We start from the raw sequence: 21,114 nt of genomic DNA, 5'->3' as shown, positions 1-21,114 counted from the left end.
GTCTAGCCTACTCAAGCCCGATCCAGCTTGGTATAGCCTACTACAGCCCTCTAACTAGCCCCCCTCTCCTAGTCTATTCCCCCACTAGGCTGGACTAGGCTAGACTTGGCTGTACTAAACTCTACTGGGCTCTAATAGGCTGTACTAGGCTCTAGTAGGCTGTCCTAGGCTCTAGTAGGCTGTACGAGACAGTACTGTACTGTAAGCCTAGAAACGTTAATTTAAAACTATTGGTCGTGCACACAGACTCATGTAAAAACTATTGCCCGTGTACACAGTGGTTAGTCTCAAGTCTGAGGAGCCACAGGGCTGACAAGAGCCTAGTCCAGCCTAATAGAGCCTAGCACAGCCTAGCACAGTCTAGTACACCCTGGTCTAGCCTATTCAAGCCTGATCCAGCTTAGTATAGCCTAGTACAACCCTCTAACTAGCCCCCTCTCCTAGTCTATTCCCCCACTAGGGTGGACTAGGCTAGACTTGGGTGTACTAAACTCTACTGGGCTCTAATAGGCTGGACTAGGCTCTAGTAGGTTGGGCTAGGCTGGGCTAGGCTGTACTAGGCTCTAGTAGGCTGCACAAGACAGTACTGTACTATAAGCCTAGAAACGTCAATGTAAAACTATTGGTTGTGCACACAGACTCATGTAAAAACTATTGCCCGTGTACACAGTGGTTAGTCTCAAGTGTGAGAAGCCACAGGGCTGACAAGAGCCTAGTCCAGTCTAATAGAGCCTAGTACAGCCTAGCACAGCCTAGTACACCCTGGTCTAGCCTATTCAAGCCCAATCCAGCTTAGTATAGCCTAGTACAGCCCTCTAACTAGCCCCCCTCTCCTAGTCTATTCCCCCACTAGGCTGGACTAGGCTAGACTTGAATGTACTAAACTCTACTGGGCTCTAGTAGGCTTTGGTAGGCTGTCCTAGGCTCTAGTAGGCTGTACAAGACAGTATTGTACTATAAGCCTAGAAACGTTAATGTCAAACTATTGGTCGTGCACAAAGACTCATGTAAAAACTATTGCCCGTGTACACAGTGGTTAGTCTCAAGTGTGAGGAGCCACAGGGCTGACAAGAGCCTAGTCCAGCTTAATAGAGCCTAGTACAGCCTAGCATAGCCTAGTACACCCTGGTCTAGCCTATTCAAGCCCGATCCAGCTTAGTATAGCCTACTACAGCCCTCTAACTAGCCCCCCTCTCCTAGTCTATTCCCCCACTGGCTGGACTAGGCTAGACTTGGGTGTACTAAACTCTACTGGGCTCTAATAGGCTGGACTAGGCTCTAGTAGGCTAGGCTAGGCTGTACTAGGCTCTAGTAGGCTGTACGAGACAGTACTGTACTGTAAACCTAGAAACGTTAATGTAAAACTATTGGTCGTGCACACAGACTCATGTAAAAACTATTGCCCGTGTACACAGTGGTTAGTCTCAAGTGTGAGGAGCCACAGGGCTGACATGAGGCCTAATAGAGCCTAGTACAGCCTAGCACAGCCTAGTACACCCTGGTCTAGCCTACTCAAGCCCGATCCAGCTTGGTATAGCCTACTACAGCCCTCTAACTAGCCCCCCTCTCCTAGTCTATTCCCCCACTAGGCTGGACTAGGCTAGACTTGGCTGTACTAAACTCTACTGGGCTCTAATAGGCTGTACTAGGCTCTAGTAGGCTGTCCTAGGCTCTAGTAGGCTGTACGAGACAGTACTGTACTGTAAGCCTAGAAACGTTAATTTAAAACTATTGGTCATGCACACAGACTCATGTAAAAACTATTGCCCGTGTACACAGTGGTTAGTCTCAAGTCTGAGGAGCCACAGGGCTGAAAAGAGCCTAGTCCAGCCTAATAGAGCCTAGCACAGCCTAGCACAGTCTAGTACACCCTGGTCTAGCCTATTCAAGCCTGATCCAGCTTAGTATAGCCTAGTACAACCCTCTAACTAGCCCCCTCTCCTAGTCTATTCCCCCACTAGGGTGGACTAGGCTAGACTTGGGTGTACTAAACTCTACTGGGCTCTAATAGGCTGGACTAGGCTCTAGTAGGTTGGGCTAGGCTGGGCTAGGCTGTACTAGGCTCTAGTAGGCTGCACAAGACAGTACTGTACTATAAGCCTAGAAACGTCAATGTAAAACTATTGGTTGTGCACACAGACTCATGTAAAAACTATTGCCCGTGTACACAGTGGTTAGTCTCAAGTGTGAGAAGCCACAGGGCTGACAAGAGCCTAGTCCAGTCTAATAGAGCCTAGTACAGCCTAGCACAGCCTAGTACACCCTGGTCTAGCCTATTCAAGCCCAATCCAGCTTAGTATAGCCTAGTACAGCCCTCTAACTAGCCCCCCTCTCCTAGTCTATTCCCCCACTAGGCTGGACTAGGCTAGACTTGAATGTACTAAACTCTACTGGGCTCTAATAGGCCGGACTAGACTCTAGTAGGCTGTGCTAGGCTGTCATAGGCTCTAGTAGGCTCTACGAGACAGTATTGTACTATAAGCCTAGAAAAGTTAATGTCAAACTATTGGTCGTGCACACAGACTCATGTAAAAACTATTGCCTGTGTACACAGTGGTTAGTCTCAAGTCTGAGGAGCCACAAGGCTGACACGGGACTAGTACAGCCTAATAGAGCCTATTAGAGTCTGGTACATTCTAGTACAACCTAGTATTAACTAGTCCAGTCTGTTCCATGCTAGTATAGCCTATATCGCCCTCCCCTAGTCTTTTCCATCAAAAGGCTGGACTAGGCTAGACCTGGGTGTACTAGAATTTACTGTACTAGACTCTACTGGTCTCTAATAGACTGTTTTAAATTCTAGTATGCTCTGCTGGTCTGTACTAGGCTCTATTAGGCTGTACAAGGCAGATCATTACTATGGTCTATAAAAGGTCTACTTTGGCCTACAAATGTTCATGCAAAACTATTGGTCGTGCACACACAAACTATTGCCCGTGTACACAGTGGTTAATCCCAATGGTCTGAGTATCTAAAGGGCTGACAAGGGACTATACAGCCTAATAGAGCCTATTAGAGTGTAGTACAGTCTACTACAGTCTAATCTATCCTAGTCCAGCCTTATCAGTCCTAGCATAGCCTGGTACCCCCTCCCCTATTCTGTCCTCCCACCAGGCTGGACTAGGCTAGACCTGGGTGTACTAGGCTTTACTGTACTAGACTCTGCTGGGCTCTAATAGTCTGTTTTCAGCTCTATTGGGCTTTGCTAGGCTGTACTAGGCTCTATTAGGCTGTACAAGGAAGATCTGTACTATGGTCTACAAATGTTCATGCAAAACTATTGCTCGTGCACACACAAGCTATTGCCCGTGTACACAGTGGTTAGTCCCTATGGGTTGAGGATCTACAGGGCTGACAAGAGCCTAGTACAGCCTAATAGAGCCTATTAGAGTCTAGTACAGCCTAGTACAGCTTAATCTATCCTATTCCAGCCTTATCAGTCCTAGCATAGCCTGGTACCCCCTCCCCTATTATGTCCTCCCACCAGGCTGGACTAGGCTAGACCTGGGTGTACTAGGCTTTACTGTACTAGACTCTGCTGGGCTCTAATAGTCTGCTTTCAGCTCTAGCAGGCTTTGCTAGGCTGTACTGGGCTCTATTAGGCTATAGAAGGCAGTACTTTACCTTGGCCTACACATGTTCATGCAAAACTATTGGTCGTGCACACACAAACTTTTGCCCGTGTACACAGTGGTTAATCCCAATGGTCTGAGTATCTACAGGGCTGACAAGGGACTATACACCCTAATAGAGCCTATTAGAGTCTGGTACATTCTAGTACAACCTAGTCTAGCCTAGTCCAGCCTGTTCCATGCTAGTATAGCCTATACCACCCTCCCCTAGTCTGTTCTCCCAAAAGGCTGGACTAGACTAGTCTTGGGTGTACTAGGCTGTACTGTACTAGACTCTACTGGTCTCTATAGGCTGTTTTAAGCTCTAGTAGTCTGTGCTATGCTGTACTAGGCTCTATTAGGCTGTACAAGGCGGATCTGTACTATGGTCTACAAAGGTCTACTTTGGCCTACAAATGTTCATGCAAAACTATTGGTCGTGCACACACAAGCTATTGCCCGTGTACACAGTGGTTAGTCCCTATTGGTTGAGGATCTACAGGGCTGACAAGAGCCTAGTACAGCCTAATAGGACTCTCTAATAGACTCTAGCCTATTAGAGTCTAGTACAGCCTAATACAACGTAATCTATCCTAGTCCAGCCTTATCAGTCCTAGCAAAGCCTGGTACCCCCTCCCCTATTCTGTTTTCCCACCAGGCTGGACTAGGCTAGACCTGGGTGTACTAGGCTTTACTGTACGAGACTCTGCTGGGCTCTAATAGTCTGTTTTCAGCTCTAGCAGACTTTGCTAGGCTGTACTGGGCTCTATTAGGCTATAGAAGGCACTACTTTACTTTGGCCTACAAAGGTTCATGCAAAACTATTGGTCGTGCACACACAAGCTATTGCCCGTGTACACAGTGGTTAATCCCAAGTAACTGGGAAACGATAAGGGCTTAGGGTCTAATCTTTGGATATGTTGTACAGCTGGCCGAGACGCACGGGTGGATGTCATCGGCGTGTGTGTTTGTGTGTGTGGGGGGGGGGGGAGATTGCACTGTGAATTAAGTTTTGTCAGAACAACTGAGTGGATTACACAACTTTTACCATGCTCTTATTTGAATGGGGAAAAAGCTTGGTAAGGGAAAATAATCTAACTTTTGAGCTGCTAAAATCGTTGCCTCTCCATGTTATTCCTGCGTGAGGAACACATGCCTTCAAAGAGCAGCGCAAGTTGACTCGTTAACATTCCATTCAATCAAGGTCTTTTGTTCTCACAGCTGAGACCACTAATGGCCCTAAGGCTCGCTGCAGCGAGGGGGAGGGAGGAGCGTCCTCAGAGCCTCCTGGACGCACAGCAAGGCAATGAAAACTGCGACTCTGTCTGTTAGATGTAGTATCAATTTACTATTTTTAAAAGTATTTTGCGGGCCGCCATGGACCTTTCCGCGGGCCGCTAAAAGCCTGCGGCCCGCCACTATGACATCACTGTACTAGGCTGTACCAGACTCTTATAGGCTCTATTAGGCTGTACTACTCCCTTGTCAGCCCTGTTGATACTCAGACCATTGGGATTAACCACTGTGTACACGGGCAATAGTTTGTGTGTGCACGACCAATAGTTTTGCATGAACATTTGTAGGCCAAATTAAAGTACTGCCTTCTATAGCCTAATAGAGCCCAGTACAGCCTAGCAAAGTCTAATAGAGCTGAAAACAGACTATAAGAGCCCAGCAGAGTCTAGTACAGTAAAGCCTAGTACACCCAGGTCTAGCCTAATCCAGCCTGGTGGGAGAACAGAATAGGGGAGGGGGTACCAGGCTCTGCTAGGACTGATAAGGCTGGACTAGGATAGATTAGGCTGTAATAGGCTGTACTAGACTCTAATAGAATCTATTAGGCTGTACTAGTCCCTTGTCAGCCCTGTAGATACTCAGACCATTGGGATTAACCACTGTGTACACGGGCAATAGTTTGTGTGTGCACGACCAATAGTTTTGCATGAACATTTGTAGGCCAAAGTAGACCTTTGTAGACCATAGTACAGATCTGCCTTGTACAGCCTAATAGAGCCTAGTACAGCCTAGCACAGCCTACTAGAGCTTAAAACAGCCTATTAGATACCAGTAGAGTCTAGTAAAGTACAGCCTAGTACACCCAAGACTAGTCTAGTCCAGCCTTTTGGGAGAACAGACTAGGGGAGGGTGGTATAGTCTATACTAGCATGGAACAGGCTGGACTAGGCTAGACTAGGTTGTACTAGGCTGTACCAGACTCTAATAGGCTCTATTAGGCTGTACTAGTCCCTTGTCAGCCCTGTAGATACTCAGACCATTGGGATTAACCACTGTGTACATGGGCAATAGTTTGTGTGTGCACGACCAATAGTTTTGCATGTACATTTGTAGGACAAAGTAAAGTACTGCCTTCTATAGCCTAATAGAGTCCAGTACAGTCTAACAAAGCCTGCTAGAGATGAAAACAGACTATTATAGCCCAGCAGAGTGTAGTGCAGTAAAGCCTAGTACACCCAGGTCTAGCCCAGTCCAACCTGGTGGGAGAACATAATAGGGGAGGGGGTACCAGGCTATGCTAGGACTGATAAGACTGGACTAGGATAGATTAGGCTGTAATAGGCTGTACTAGACTCTTTTGGGCTCTATTAGGCTGTACTAGTCCCTTGTCAGCCCTGTAGATACTCGGACCATTGGGATTAACCACTGTGTACACGGGCAATAGTTTGTGTGTGCACGACCAATAGTTTTGCATTAATATTTGTAGGCCAAAGTAAAGTACTGCCTTCTATAGCCTAATAGAGCCCAGTACAGCCTAGCAAAGCCTGCTAGAGCTGAAAATAGACTATTAGAGTCCAGCAGAGTCTAGTACAGTAAAGCCTAGTACACCCCCGTCTAGCCTAGTCCAGCCTGGTGGGAGAACACAATAGGGGAGGGGGTACCAGGCTCTGTTAGGACTGATAAGGCTGGACTAGGATAGATTAGGCTGTACTAGGCTGTACTAGACTCTAATAGGCTCTATTAGGCTGTACTAGTCCCTTGTCAGCCCTGTAGATACTCAGACCATTGGGATTAACCACTGTGTACACGGGCAATAGTTTGTGTGTGCACGACCAATAGTTTTGCATGAACATTTGTAGGCCAAAGTAGACCTTTGTAGACCATCGTACAGATCTGCCTTGTACAGCCTAATAGCGCCTAGTACAGCCTAGTAGAGCCTACTAGAGCTTAAAACAGCCTATTAGAGACCAGTAGAGTCTAGTACAGTACAGCCTAGTACACCCAAGACTAGTCTAGTCCAGCCTTTTGGGAGAACAGACTAGGGGAGGGTGGTATAGTCTATACTAGCATGGAACAGGCTGGACTAGGCTAGACTAGGTTGTTCTAGGCTGTACCAGACTCTAATAGGCTCTATTAGGCTGTACTAGTCCCTTGTCAGCCCTGTATATACTCAGACCATTGGGATTAACCACTGTGTACACGGGCAATAGTTTGTGTGTGCACGACCAATAGTTTTGCATGAACATTTGTAGGCCAAAATAGACAGTTGAACACCATAGTACAGATCTGCCTTGTACAGCCTAATAGCGCCTAGTACAGCCTAGCAGAGCCTACTAGAGCTTAAAACAGCCTATTAGAGACCAGTAGAGTCTAGTACAGTACAGCCTAGTACACCCAAGACTAGTCTAGTCCAGCCTTTTGGGAGAAGAGACTAGGGGAGGTTGGTATAGGCTATACTAGCATGGAACAGGCTGGAATAGGCTACACTAGGTTGTACTAGGCTGTACCAGACTCTAATAGGCTCTATTAGGCTGTACTAGTCCCTTGTCAGCCCTGTAGATACTCAGACATTGGGATTAACCACTGTGTACACGGGCAATAGCTTGTGTGTGCACGACCAATAGTTTTGCATGTACATTTGTAGGACAAAGTTAAGTACTGCCTTCTATAGCCTAATAGAGCCCAGTACAGTCTAACAAAGCCTTCTAGAGATGAAAACAGACTATTAGAGCCCAGCAGAGTGTAGTGCAGTAAAGCCTAGTACACCCAGGTCTAGCCTAGTCAAGCCTGGTGGGAGAAAAGAATAGGGGAGGGGGTACCAGGCTATGCTAGGACTGATAAGGCTGGACCAGGATAGATTAGGCTGTACTAGGCTGTACTAGACTCTTTTAGGCTCTATTAGGCTACACTAGTCCCTTGTCAGCCCTGTAGATACTCAGACCATTGGGATTAACCACTGTGTACACGGGCAATAGTTTTGTGTGCACGACCAATAGTTTTGCATTAATACTTGTAGGCCAAAGTAAAGTACTGCCTTCTATAGCCTAATAGAGCCCAGTACAGCCTAGCAAAGCCTGCTAGAGCTGAAAACAGACTATTAGAGCCCAGCAGAGTCTAGTACAGTAAAGCCTAGTACACCCCTGTCTAGCCTAGTCCAGCCTCGTTGGAGAACAAAATAGGGGAGGGGGTACCAAGCTCTGCTAGGACTGATAAGGCTGGACTAGGATAGATTAGGTTGTACTAGGCTGTACTAGACTCTAATAGGCTCTATTAGACTGTACTAGTCCCTTGTCAGCCCTTTATATACTCAGACCATTGGGATTAACCACTGTGTACACGGGCAATAGTTTGTGTGTGCACGACCAATAGTTTTGCATGAACATTTGTAGGCTAAAGTAGATCTTTGGAGACCATAGTACAGATCTGCCTTGTACAGCCTAATAGCACCTAGTACAGCCTAGCACAGCCTACTAGAGCTTAAAACAGCCTATTAGAGACCAGTAGAGTCTAGCACAGTACAGCCTAGTACACCCAAGACTAGTCTAGTCCAGCCTTTTGGGAGAAGAGACTAGGGGAGGTTGGTATAGGCTATACTAGCATGGAACAGGCTGGACTAGGCTAGACTAGGTTGTACTAGGCTGTACCAGACTCTAATAGGCTCTATTAGGCTGTACTAGTCCCTTGTCAGCACTTTATATACTCAGACCATTGGGATTAACCACTGTGTACACGGGCAATAGTTTGTGTGTGCACGACCAATAGTTCTGCATGAACATTTGTAGGCCAAAGTAGACAGTTGTACACCATAGTACAGATCTGCCTTGTACAGCCTATTAGAGCCTAGAACAGCCTAGCACAGCCTACTAGAGCTTAAAACAGCCTATTAGAGACCAGTAGAGTCTAGTACAGTACAGCCTAGTACACCCAAGACTAGTCTAGTCCAGCCTTTTGGGAGAAGAGACTAGGGGAGGGTGGTATAGGCTATACTAGCATGGAACAGGCTGGACTAGAATAGACTAGGTTGCACTAGGCTGTACCAGACTCTAATAGGCTCTATTAGGCTGTACTAGTCCCTTGTCAGCCCTGTAGATACTCAGACCATTGGGATTAACCACTGTGTACACGGGCAATAGTTTGTGTGTGTACGACCAATAGTTTTGCATGTACATTTGTAGAACAAAGTTAAGTACTGCCTTCTATAGCCTAATAGAGCCCAGTACAGTCTAACAAAGCCTGCTAGAGATGAAAACAGACTATTAGAGCCCAGCAGAGTGTAGTGCAGTAAAGCCTAGTACACCCAGGTCTAGCCTAGTCCAGCCTGGTGGGAGAACAGAATAGGGGAGGGGGTACCAGGCTATGCTAGGACTGATAAGGCTGGACTAGGATAGATTAGGCTGTACTAGGCTGTACTAGACTCTTTTAGGCTCTATTAGGCTGTACTAGTCCCTTGTCAGCCCTGTAGATACTCAGACCATTGGGATTAACCACTTCGTACACGGCCAATAGTTTTTGTGTGCACGACCAATAGTTTTGCATTAATACTTGTAGGCCAAAGTAAAGTACTGCCTTCTATAGCCTAATAGAGCCCAGTACAGCCTAGCAAAGCCTGCTAGAGCTGAAAACAGACTATTAGAGCCCAGCAGAGTCTAGTACAGTAAAGCCTAGTACACCCCCGTCTAGCCTAGTCCAGCCTGGTGGGAGAACAAAATAGGGGAGGGGGTACCAGGCTCTGCTAGGACTGATAAGGCTGGACTAGGATAGATTAGGCTGTACTAGGCTGTACTAGACTCTAATAGGCTCTATTAGGCTGTACTAGTCCCTTGTCAGCCCTGTAGATACTCAGACCATTGGGATTAACCACTGTGTACACTGACAATAGTTTGTGTGTGCACGACCAATAGTTTTGCATGAACATTTGTAGGCCAAAGTAGACCTTTGTAGACCATCGTACAGATCTGCCTTGTACAGCCTAATAGCGCCTAGTACAGCCTAGCAGAGCCTACTAGAGCTTAAAACAGCCTATTAGAGACCAGTAGAGTCTAGTACAGTACAGCCTAGTACACCCAAGACTAGTCTAGTCCAGCCTTGTGGGAGAAGAGACTAGGGGAGGGTGGTATAGGCTATACTAGCATGGAACAGGCTGGACTAGAATAGACTAGGTTGCACTAGGCTGTACCAGACTCTAATAGGCTCTATTAGGCTGTACTAGTCCCTTGTCAGCCCTGTAGATACTCAGACCATTGGGATTAACCACTGTGTACACGGGCAATAGTTTGTGTGTGCACGACCAATAGTTTTGCATGAACATTTGTAGGCTAAAGTAGATCTTTGGAGACCATAGTACAGATCTGCCTTGTACAGCCTAATAGCACCTAGTACAGCCTAGCACAGCCTACTAGAGCTTAAAACAGCCTATTAGAGACCAGTAGAGTCTAGTACAGTACAGCCTAGTACACCCAAGACTAGTCTAGTCCAGCCTTTTGGGAGAAGAGACTAGGGGAGGTTGGTATAGGCTATACTAGAATGGAACAGGCTGGATTAGGCTAGACTAGGTTGTACTAGGCTGTACCAGACTCTAATAGGCTCTATTAGGCTGTACTAGTCCCTTGTCAGCCCTGTAGATACTCAGACCATTGGGATTAACCACTGTGTACACGGGCAATAGTTTGTGTGTGCACGACCAATAGTTTTGCATGAACATTTGTAGGCCAAAGTAGACAGTTGAACACCATAGTACAGATCTGCCTTGTACAGCCTAATAGCGCCTAGTACAGCCTAGCAGAGCCTACTAGAGCTTAAAACAGCCTATTAGAGACCAGTAGAGTCTAGTACAGTACAGCCTAGTACACCCAAGACTAGTCTAGTCCAGCCTTTTGGGAGAAGAGACTAGGGGAGGTTGGTATAGGCTATACTAGCATGGAACAGGCTGGAATAGGCTACACTAGGTTGTACTAGGCTGTACCAGACTCTAATAGGCTCTATTAGGCTGTACTAGTCCCTTGTCAGCCCTGTAGATACTCAGACATTGGGATTAACCACTGTGTACACGGGCAATAGCTTTTGTGTGCACGACCAATAGTTTTGCATGTACATTTGTAGGACAAAGTTAAGTACTGCCTTCTATAGCCTAATAGAGCCCAGTACAGTCTAACAAAGCCTTCTAGAGATGAAAACAGACTATTAGAGCCCAGCAGAGTGTAGTGCAGTAAAGCCTAGTACACCCAGGTCTAGCCTAGTCAAGCCTGGTGGGAGAAAAGAATAGGGGAGGGGGTACCAGGCTATGCTAGGACTGATAAGGCTGGACCAGGATAGATTAGGCTGTACTAGGCTGTACTAGACTCTTTTAGGCTCTATTAGGCTACACTAGTCCCTTGTCAGCCCTGTAGATACTCAGACCATTGGGATTAACCACTGTGTACACGGGCAATAGTTTTGTGTGCACGACCAATAGTTTTGCATTAATACTTGTAGGCCAAAGTAAAGTACTGCCTTCTATAGCCTAATAGAGCCCAGTACAGCCTAGCAAAGCCTGCTAGAGCTGAAAACAGACTATTAGAGCCCAGCAGAGTCTAGTACAGTAAAGCCTAGTACACCCCTGTCTAGCCTAGTCCAGCCTCGTTGGAGAACAAAATAGGGGAGGGGGTACCAAGCTCTGCTAGGACTGATAAGGCTGGACTAAGATAGATTAGGTTGTACTAGGCTGTACTAGACTCTAATAGGCTCTATTAGACTGTACTAGTCCCTTGTCAGCCCTTTATATACTCAGACCATTGGGATTAACCACTGTGTACACAGGCAATAGTTTGTGTGTGCACAACCAATAGTTTTGCATGAACATTTGTTAGGCCAAAGTAGACCTTTGTAGACCTTAGTACAGATCTGCCTTGTACAGCCTAATATAGCCTAGTACAGCCTAGCACAACCTACTAAAGCTTAAAACAGCCTATTAGAGACCAGTAGAATCTAGTACAGTACAGCCTAGTACACCCAAGACTAGTCTAGTCCAGCCTTTTGGGAGAAGAGACTAGGGGAGGGTGGTATAGGCTATACTAGCATGGAACAGGCTGGACTAGGCTAGACTAGGTTGTACTAGGCTGTACCAGACTCTAATAGGCTCTATTAGGCTGTACTAGTCCCTTGTCAGCCCTTTATATACTCAGACCATTGGGATTAACCACTGTGTACACGGGCAATAGTTTGTGTGTGCACGACCAATAGTTTTGCATGAACATTTGTAGGCTAAAGTAGATCTTTGGAGACCATAGTACAGATCTGCCTTGTACAGCCTAATAGCACCTAGTACAGCCTAGCACAGCCTACTAGAGCTTAAAACAGCCTATTAGAGACCAGTAGAGTCTAGTACAGTACAGCCTAGTACACCCAAGACTAGTCTAGTCCAGCCTTTTGGGAGAAGAGACTAGGGGAGGTTGGTATAGGCTATACTAGCATGGAACAGGCTGGATTAGGCTAGACTAGGTTGTACTAGGCTGTACCAGACTCTAATAGGCTCTATTAGGCTGTACTAGTCCCTTGTCAGCCCTGTAGATACTCAGACCATTGGGATTAACCACTGTGTACACGGGCAATAGTTTGTGTGTGCACGACCAATAGTTTTGCATGAACATTTGTAGGCCAAAGTAGACAGTTGAACACCATAGTACAGATCTGCCTTGTACAGCCTAATAGCGCCTAGTACAGCCTAGCAGAGCCTACTACAGCTTAAAACAGCCTATTAGAGACCAGTAGAGTCTAGTACAGTACAGCCTAGTACACCCAAGACTAGTCTAGTCCAGCCTTTTGGGAGAAGAGACTAGGGGAGGTTGGTATAGGCTATACTAGCATGGAACAGGCTGGAATAGGCTACACTAGGTTGTACTAGGCTGTACCAGACTCTAATAGGCTCTATTAGGCTGTACTAGTCCCTTGTAAGCCCTGTAGATACTCAGACATTGGGATTAACCACTGTGTACACGGGCAATAGTTTGTGTGTGGACGACCAATAGTTTTGCATGAACATTTGTAGGCCAAAGTAGACCTTTATAGACCATAGTACAGATCTGCCTTGTACAGCCTAATAGCGCCTAGTACAGCCTAGCACAGCCTACTAGAGCTTAAAACAGCCTTTTAGAGACCAGTAGAGTCTAGTACAGTACAGCCTAGTACACCCAAGACTAGTCTAGTCCAGCCTTTTGGGAGAAGAGACTAGGGGAGGTTGGTATAGGCTAAACTAGCATGGAACAGGCTGGACTAGGCTAGACTAGGTTGTACTAGGCTGTACCAGACTCTAATAGGCTCTATTAGGCTGTATTAGTCCCTTGTCAGCCCTTTATATACTCAGACCATTGGGATTAACCACTGTGTACACGGGCAATAGTTTGTGTGTGCACGACCAATAGTTTTGCATGAACATTTATAGGCCAAGGTTCTGGCTCTGCCATAGTACAGATCTGCCTTGTACAGCCTAATAGCACCTAGTACAGCCTAGCACAGCCTACTAGAGCTTAACACAGCCTATTAGAGACCAGTAGAGTCTAGCACAGTACAGGCTAGTACACCCAAGACTAGTCTAGCCCAGCCTTTTGGGAGAAGAGACTAGGGGAGGTTGGTATAGGCTATACTAGCATGGAACAGGCTGGATTAGGCTAGACTAGGTTGTACTAGGCTGTACCAGACTCTAATAGGCTCTATTAGGCTGTACTAGTCCCTTGTCAGCCCTGTATATACTCAGACCATTGGGATTAAACACTGTGTACACAGGCAATAGTTTGTGTGTGCACGACCAATAGTTTTGCATGAACATTTGTAGGCCAAAGTATATGGTTGAACACCATAGTACAGATCTGCCTTGTACAGCCTATTAGAGCCTAGTACAGCCTAGCACAGCCTACTAGAGCTTAAAACAACTTTTTAGAGACCAGTAGAGTCTAGTACAGTACAGCCTAGTACACCCAAGACTAGTCTAGTCCAGCCTTTTGGGAGAAGAGACTAGGGGAGGGTGGTATAGGCTATACTAGCATGGAACAGGCTGGACTAGAATAGACTAGTTTGCACTAGGCTGTACCAGACTCTAATAGGCTCTATTAGGCTGTACTAGTCCCTTGTCAGCCCTGTAGATACTCAGACCATTGGGATTAACCACTGTGTACACGGGCAATAGTTTGTGTGTGCACGACCAATAGTTTTGCATGAACATTTGTAGGACAAAGTAAAGTACTGCCTTCTATAGCCTAATAGAGCCCATTACAGCCTAGCAAAGCCTGCTAGAGCTGAAAACAGACTATTAGAGCCCAGCAGAGTCTAGTACAGTAAAGCCTAGTACACCCCCGTCTAGCCTAGTCCAGCCTGGTGGGAGAAAACAATAGGGGAGGGGGTACCAGGCTCTGCTAGGACTGATAAGGCTGGACTAGGATAGATTAGGCTGTACTAGGCTGTACTAGACTCTAATAGGCTCTATTAGGCTGTACTAGTCCCTTGTCAGCCCTGTAGATACTCAGACCATTGGGATTAACCACTGTGTACACGGGCAATAGTTTGTGTGTGCACGACCAATAGTTTTGCATTAACATTTGTTAGGCCAAAGTAGACCTTTGTAGAACATAGTAAAGATCTGCCTTGTACAGCCTAATAGAGCATAGTACAGCCTAGCACAGCCTACAAGAGCTTAAAACAGCCTATTAGAGAACAGTAGAGTCTAGTACAGTACAGCCTAGTACACCCAAGACTAGTCTAGTCCAGCCTTTTGGGAGAAGAGACTAGGGGAGGGTGGTATAGGCTATACTAGCATGGAACAGGCTGGACTAGAATAGACTAGGTTGCACTAGGCTGTACCAGACTCTAATAGGCTCTATTAGGCTGTACTAGTCCCTTGTCAGCCCTGTAGATACTCAGACCATTGGGATTAACCACTGTGTACACGGGCAATAGTTTGTGTGTGCACGACCAATAGTTTTGCATGTACATTTGTAGGACAAAGTAAAGTACTGCCTTCTTTAGCTTAATAGAGCCCAGTACACTCTAACAAAGCCTGCTAGAGATGAAAACAGACTATTAGAGCCCAGCAGAGTGTAGTGCAGTAAAGCCTAGTACACCCAGGTCTAGCCTAGTCCAGCCTGGTGGGAGAACAGAATAGGGGAGGGGGTACCAGGCTATGCTAGGACTGATAAGGCTGGACTAGGATAGATTAGGCTGTACTAGGCTGTACTAGACTCTAATAGGCTCTATTAGGCTGTACTAGTCCCTTGTCAGCCCTGTAGATACTCAGACCATTAGGATTAACACTGTGTACACGGGCAATAGTTTATGTGTGCACAACCAATAGTTTTACATGAACATTTGTAGGCCAAAGTAGACCTTTGTGGACCATAGTACAGATCTGCCTTGTACATTCTAATAGAGCCTAGTACTGCCTAGCACATTCTACTAGAGCTTAAAACAGCCTATTAGAGACCAGTAGAGTCCAGTACAGTACAGTACAGCCTAGTACACCCAAGACTAGTCTAGTCCAGCCTGGTGGGAGAACAGAATAGGGTAGGGGGTACCAGGCTATAATAGGACTGATAAGGCTGGACTAGGATAGATTAGGCTGTACTAGGCTGTACTAGACTCTAATAGGCTCTATTAGGCTTTATTAGGCTCTTGTCAGCCCTGTAGATCCTCAACCCATAGGGACTAATCACTGTGTACACGGGCAATAGCTTGTGTGTGCACGAGCAATAGTTTTGCATGAACCTTTGTAGACCATAGTACAGATCTGCCTTGTACAGCCTAATATAGCTTAGTACAGACCAGCACAACCTACTGGAATTTAAAACAGTCTATTAGAGACCAGTAGAGTCTAGTAGAGTAAAGCCTAGTACACCCAGGTCTAGCCTAGTCCAGCCTTTTGATTGAACAGAATAGGGGAGGGCAATATAGGCTATACTAGCATGGAACAGACTGGACTAGTTAAGACTAGGTTGTACTAGGCTGTACTAGGCTATATTAGGATGTACTAGGCTGTACTAGGCTGGACTAGGCTGTAATAGCCTGGACTAGGCTTTAATAGCCGGGACTAAGCTGGACTAGGCTGTAATAGGTTGGACTAGGCTGGACTAGGCTGTAATAGGCTGGACTAGGCTGTAATAGGCAGAACTAGGCTGGACTAGGCTGTAATAGCTTGGATTAGGCTGTGCTAGGCTGTAATAGGCTGTACTAGGCTGTACTAGGCTGTAATAGGCAGGACTAGGCTCTAATAGGCTGGACTAGGCTTAATACGTTGAACTAGGCTGGACTAGGCTGTAATAGGCTGGACTAGGCTGTACTAGGCTGTAATAGGCTGGACTAGGCTGGACTAGGCTATAATAGACTGGACTAGGCTGTAAAAGGCTGGACTAGGCTGTAATAGGCTGGACTAGGCTGTAATAGGGCGGACTAGGCTGTAATAGGCTGGACTAGGCTGGACTAAGCTGAAATAGGTGGGACTAGGCTGGACTAGGATGTAATAGGCTGGACTAGGCTGTACTAGGTAGGGTCCATCTGGAGTGTGGGGGGACGTGGCATGACTTTGGCGAGACTCCGCCCAGAAACAGCGTCCCGGGTGGTCACACCCTCGAGGTCACGCCCTCGACGTTCTGTCTACAATACAAGCCTTTATGGCAATCAACTGAAAAGTTAGGCTACATAGCTTAAACGATTTCAGCCTTTCCCTGTTGGCCGTCTAAGTGCATCTAGGAAGTTTCATAGGTTTTCGATGCTGGGAATTGGAGTTATGGCAGTTTAAAGCCCAGCCAATAGGAACACAGAGGGGGCGGGGCTTAATACATTTCAGCCTGTCCCTGTTGGCCGTCTAAGTGTACCTAGGGAGTTTCGTAGGTTTTCGATGCTGGGAACTGGAATTATGGCTGTTCGAAGCCCAGCCAATAGGAACACAGAGGGGGCGGGGCTTAATACATTTCAGCCTGTCCCTGTTGGCCGTCTAATTGTACCTAAGGGGTTTCATAGGTTTTCGATGCTGGGAATTGGAGTTATGGCTATTTAAAGCCCAGCCAATAGGAACAAAGAGGGGGTGGGGCTTAATACATTTCAGCCTGTCCCTGTTGGCCGTCTAAGTGTACCTAGGGAGTTTTGTAGGTTTACGATGCCGGGAACTGGAGTTATGACTGTTTAACGAATTTGGCGAGAATTTGGCGAGAATTTGGCGAGACTCCGCCCAGAAACAGAAATGTTCATGTAAAACTATTGGTCGTGCACACAAACTATGGCCCGTGTACATACTGGATCTCTGCTGCCCCCCATTGATGAAACATAGTAGGCATAGCCGTGTACACGAAAGGCAGCTGGGTATGTTCACGTGCCATAGGAACTATGGGAAATGAACACGTGTGTGTTCACGGCGGTGTGTGTTCACGAAAGTGTGCACTTGCCATAGTCATTAACATTGAAACTGCCTGAAGTGAACGCCAAACTCAATTGTTATTATTATTATTATTATTATTATTATTATTATTATTATTATCATTATTATGTACAACATGCTTTCAGTTTTCTCTGTGTTCTGTTGAGGCAGTTGTATGTCCTAAATGAATGTTTTGACGCCTACTTTTAAAACATACAGGACGTTTACTTTTAACAGTATTTCTACATTGTGATATGACCCTAACCCCCCAAAAAAACTAATGAAATCTCACTTCGTCCACCACTGTACTTTAATAATGGATTAATTTCCTCAATGTTGATGTTTTTATTTCAACGATGACGTCATAACTTGGGGGTGGAGGCAGGGATGCAGCAGGTGAGAGAGACTGATGAGCATTGCTCTCGCTACCCAGCCAGTCAGCAGTGTTGCCATGTCCGCTTATTATAAGCGACTTTGGGCTTATTATTCTTCTGTAAAGTTGCTTGTAAATATTGGTAGTTGCGGGTTGCAGTTTTTGGGGGCTTGTTTCTAAAGTGTAGATGCTTATTTGGGCTTGTTCCCTAAATGTTGTTTAAACCAGCTGGTGGTTCTCAAACATTTTCAAGTCAAGGACCCCCAAATTAATATGAATTTGTCAGGGACCCCCATACAAGATTTGTGTTGTTTGTTGTTTCAAAAATATTCAATTTTTTTAAAAATGCCTTCAAGATAAAATAAATAAATAGCAGGTATCTGTTTAAAGGGCGAAGGGCTCGCTTCTTTTGGGCTTGTCTTCATAGACCTGCTTGTTTCTCTCACAAAACGTGGCAACACAGGTGAGAGAGACTGAATCGCACTCCTCTCTCTACCCAGTCAGTCTGTCAGTCAGTCTCATCCAGTGGAAGCAGAGAGCAGAGCCACCACCATGGGCAAGCTGCAGGAATTTGACATCACTTTCACCAACAATAAAGTGGTTTACAGTCCCGGCGAGTCCATCAGTGGAACTTTGAAAATAAGAACTGTCAACTCGCTGCCCTTTAAAGGTAAGAGCGTACAGTTTGTCTACAGTATTATTATCTAAACATTTTGGAGAGAGTTTCAATTTACCAACAGCCTATCGACTACAGTATGTTGTCATGCATGGTTCTGGTGCGGAGCGCAAGAAGTGACTCCTAACATGAAGTTTACCTTCTTATTTTAGGAAATAGAGGCAACTCGTGAGTCGTGTTAATGGGTGTTCTGAAACCATTTAAATTCCTTATTTCAAGACCATAATAGGAGGCTGTATGACTAAGACAGAGGACATAACGCATTGTTGCTGTGCGGAGCGTGTCATTTATACTCCGTCGCTCGCACCCTGTGATGTACGCGTAGTTGGAACACGTCGCGATGCGACGGAAAATAGCAGATCTACAAGCTCACAAGGCATCGCGACGCCACGCCTTGTGAGCTTGTAGATCTGCTATTTTTCCGGCGAGCGACAGGGACTCTCCACTTTTCACTGACAGTTGTTTGACAGTTAGCTCCGGACGTTAACTCCTATCCGCCCAGCTGCTGACAGACAGTCACTGCATGCCTGGCTGCTGGTGATGATGATGATGGTGGTGGATATTGTTTTTATTTTGCATGTCAGTCAGAGGCAGAGCGTATGTTTCAAAGCCACATCCTACTGCCTGCTGCACCGCATCCTGTTCATTACAGCATACATGTTGTTGTTGCTTGCATTCATTCATTCATTCATTCATTCATTCATTCGTTGTTGTGTGAGAAACCAGAGGAATGGTTGTTTAGGTTGCTGGTTACTGAGCAGTGTCACATACTGTATGGTGGGGAATACAGATGGAGTTGACAAAGTACAGTAGGCTATAAGCAAATAATGTGGAGCATCATCACACAACAGGTGTCATCTAGGGCTGGGCGATATGGATAAATATCCAATATCACTTTCTTTTCTTTTCTTTTGTAATCTATTTTTGCTTTTCTTACCAAATACATCATATTGACATTGTGACAATTCTTTAAAATAAGTATTCAAACGTAGATTGGCTATTTTTTTCTTTTTTGGACATATTTAAAAAATATGTGATTAAAACCAGGTAAAAAAAAAACTTTAAGTTATGCCTTATCACAATATTACGATTGCCAAAATCCCAGATGATATAGTCTCATATCATATCATATTATTGATATTATATCAATATATTGCCCAGCCCTAACACTGATCCCTGCTTTTGTTGTTGTTATTGTTGTTGTTGTTGTATTTAATCAAGTTTTAAGTTTAGTCTGTGATGTTATATTGATTATGACAGGCGTGCCGAATATAGCTTATCTACAAGCCCCAGAACGGCAGCATTAGCTGACATTCATGATGGTGGGTGGTAGTGGGTAGCAAGTAGGTTTTTCAAGGTGAAGAACAGCTTGTGGAGTTTCCATGGATGGAACTACACAAAGAATCCATTGTTGGATTCCTCCAGATAATAGAGGGCTGGAACCAACCTTCACATCCACAGGATAACGGGTAACTAGAGTAGATAACCTAAAGGTCCACGTTTGTAGGCTACTCACAGGTTTCACTGTGTGTAGATTAAGCCCTCAGTAGTCAGTATAAGAGTTGCTTTAAATGGCAAGGGCAATACATGAAGGAAATGTTAAGAATGCTAGTATTCGGATAACATGTTGTTTAGACAGATGCTAGATTCATTGTTTACCTGGTATCCTAGTTTCTTTGAGGCATCAGGGAATACATAGTTCTCTCTGCACTCTTCTTATGTGTCTATTTACCTTGTTTGTTGATTGGAGTTCATGCTTACTCTGATTATTCCCATCTTGCGCTTGTAAGTCGCTCTGGATAAGAATGTCGACTAAATGCCTAAAATTATAATGATAATAATAATAATTATTACAAAATGCTTCTATGGCATTTTGAAACAACTCTTGAAGTGTTAATCCAAATAAAAGGAGGAAAATAAATCCTGCAGTATCTGTTCTGCATGTATGTCCTTTTCCCCCTACATTATTTGAATGTATGATATAGTATATTATTCGTTTCTATTAGCTACTATGTTAATTAGCCTCTTGTGTTGGGGTCGACCTAGGACAGATGGCGTACAGTGGAGGTCACGCTTCCTGCTGGTCATACTGTAAGGTCACACCATGACCGCTATGGTTTGTGAGGAGGATGGGGACCATCTGACACCTGTAGCTGCCTCGGGGATCAATGTTTATTTAGATTCATGGCTAGGGCTGCAACAGTTAATCAAACTAATTGATTTAATTGATTATAAAAAATAATCAATTTATAATTAGTAATTAATTTCCAAAAAGTTTCAAAAGTAGCAAAAATTACTGATCTATGAGCTTGTAGATCGGCAATTTTTTTTATTACAATCGATTTGAATTATTTATTTTTTATTCGTATTGTTTGTATAAAACATAAAATAATAACAAAACACGCTTCTTGATTGATCAAATAAGTAATCTATTGAATTAATAATCCCTAAGATAATAATCAATAGTTTCAGCCCTAATGATAACATACTTGCCAATCCTCATGTGTATGGACCAAGCTTTTCCCTTCCCCGTGCCATGCTCTGCGAGTTGTCGGGACATTTGCTCATTTCTGTCAGGCCTTCCCAAGTCTTCTACACTTAGCATCCATGATGGGAGTCCCTTAGAGATGACTGGACACTTTATAACCAACCCTGCTCCTGGTGAATTCATTGGATGTTGTTGCTGTCTGGCAGAAACCATTAAAAAAAGAATAATCTTCTTCATAAATGTAATTCCCTACTTCATCATACAACAGTGTCTTGCCAAAGTATCGTAGATAGCCGATCTACAAGCTCACAACGCGTCGACTTATGATGAGCCTGTAGATCTATTTCTGACGAATGT

At 45.1% G+C, this 21,114-nt stretch overlaps 1 protein-coding gene across 1 annotated transcript in view; it reads left to right on the top strand.

Moving 5' to 3' along the window:
• The first annotated feature begins 18,114 nt into the window (after positions 1-18,114).
• arrdc1b (arrestin domain containing 1b) overlaps positions 18,115-21,114 on the top strand; it is a 67,483-nt gene continuing 64,483 nt past the window's right edge. The window contains exon 1 of the mRNA XM_080418595.1: positions 18,115-18,263. Within this exon, the coding sequence (XP_080274721.1) occupies positions 18,146-18,263 (118 nt within the window). The 5' untranslated portion in view covers positions 18,115-18,145. The remainder of the gene's footprint in view (positions 18,264-21,114) is intronic.

The sequence above is a fragment of the Gymnoscopelus braueri genome (assembly GCF_963280865.1).
Source record: "Gymnoscopelus braueri genome assembly, chromosome: 22".
NCBI lineage: Eukaryota > Metazoa > Chordata > Actinopteri > Myctophiformes > Myctophidae > Gymnoscopelus > Gymnoscopelus braueri.
Note: the sequence above shows the minus strand (reverse complement) of the source record. Positions and strands in the feature narration are given on the sequence as shown.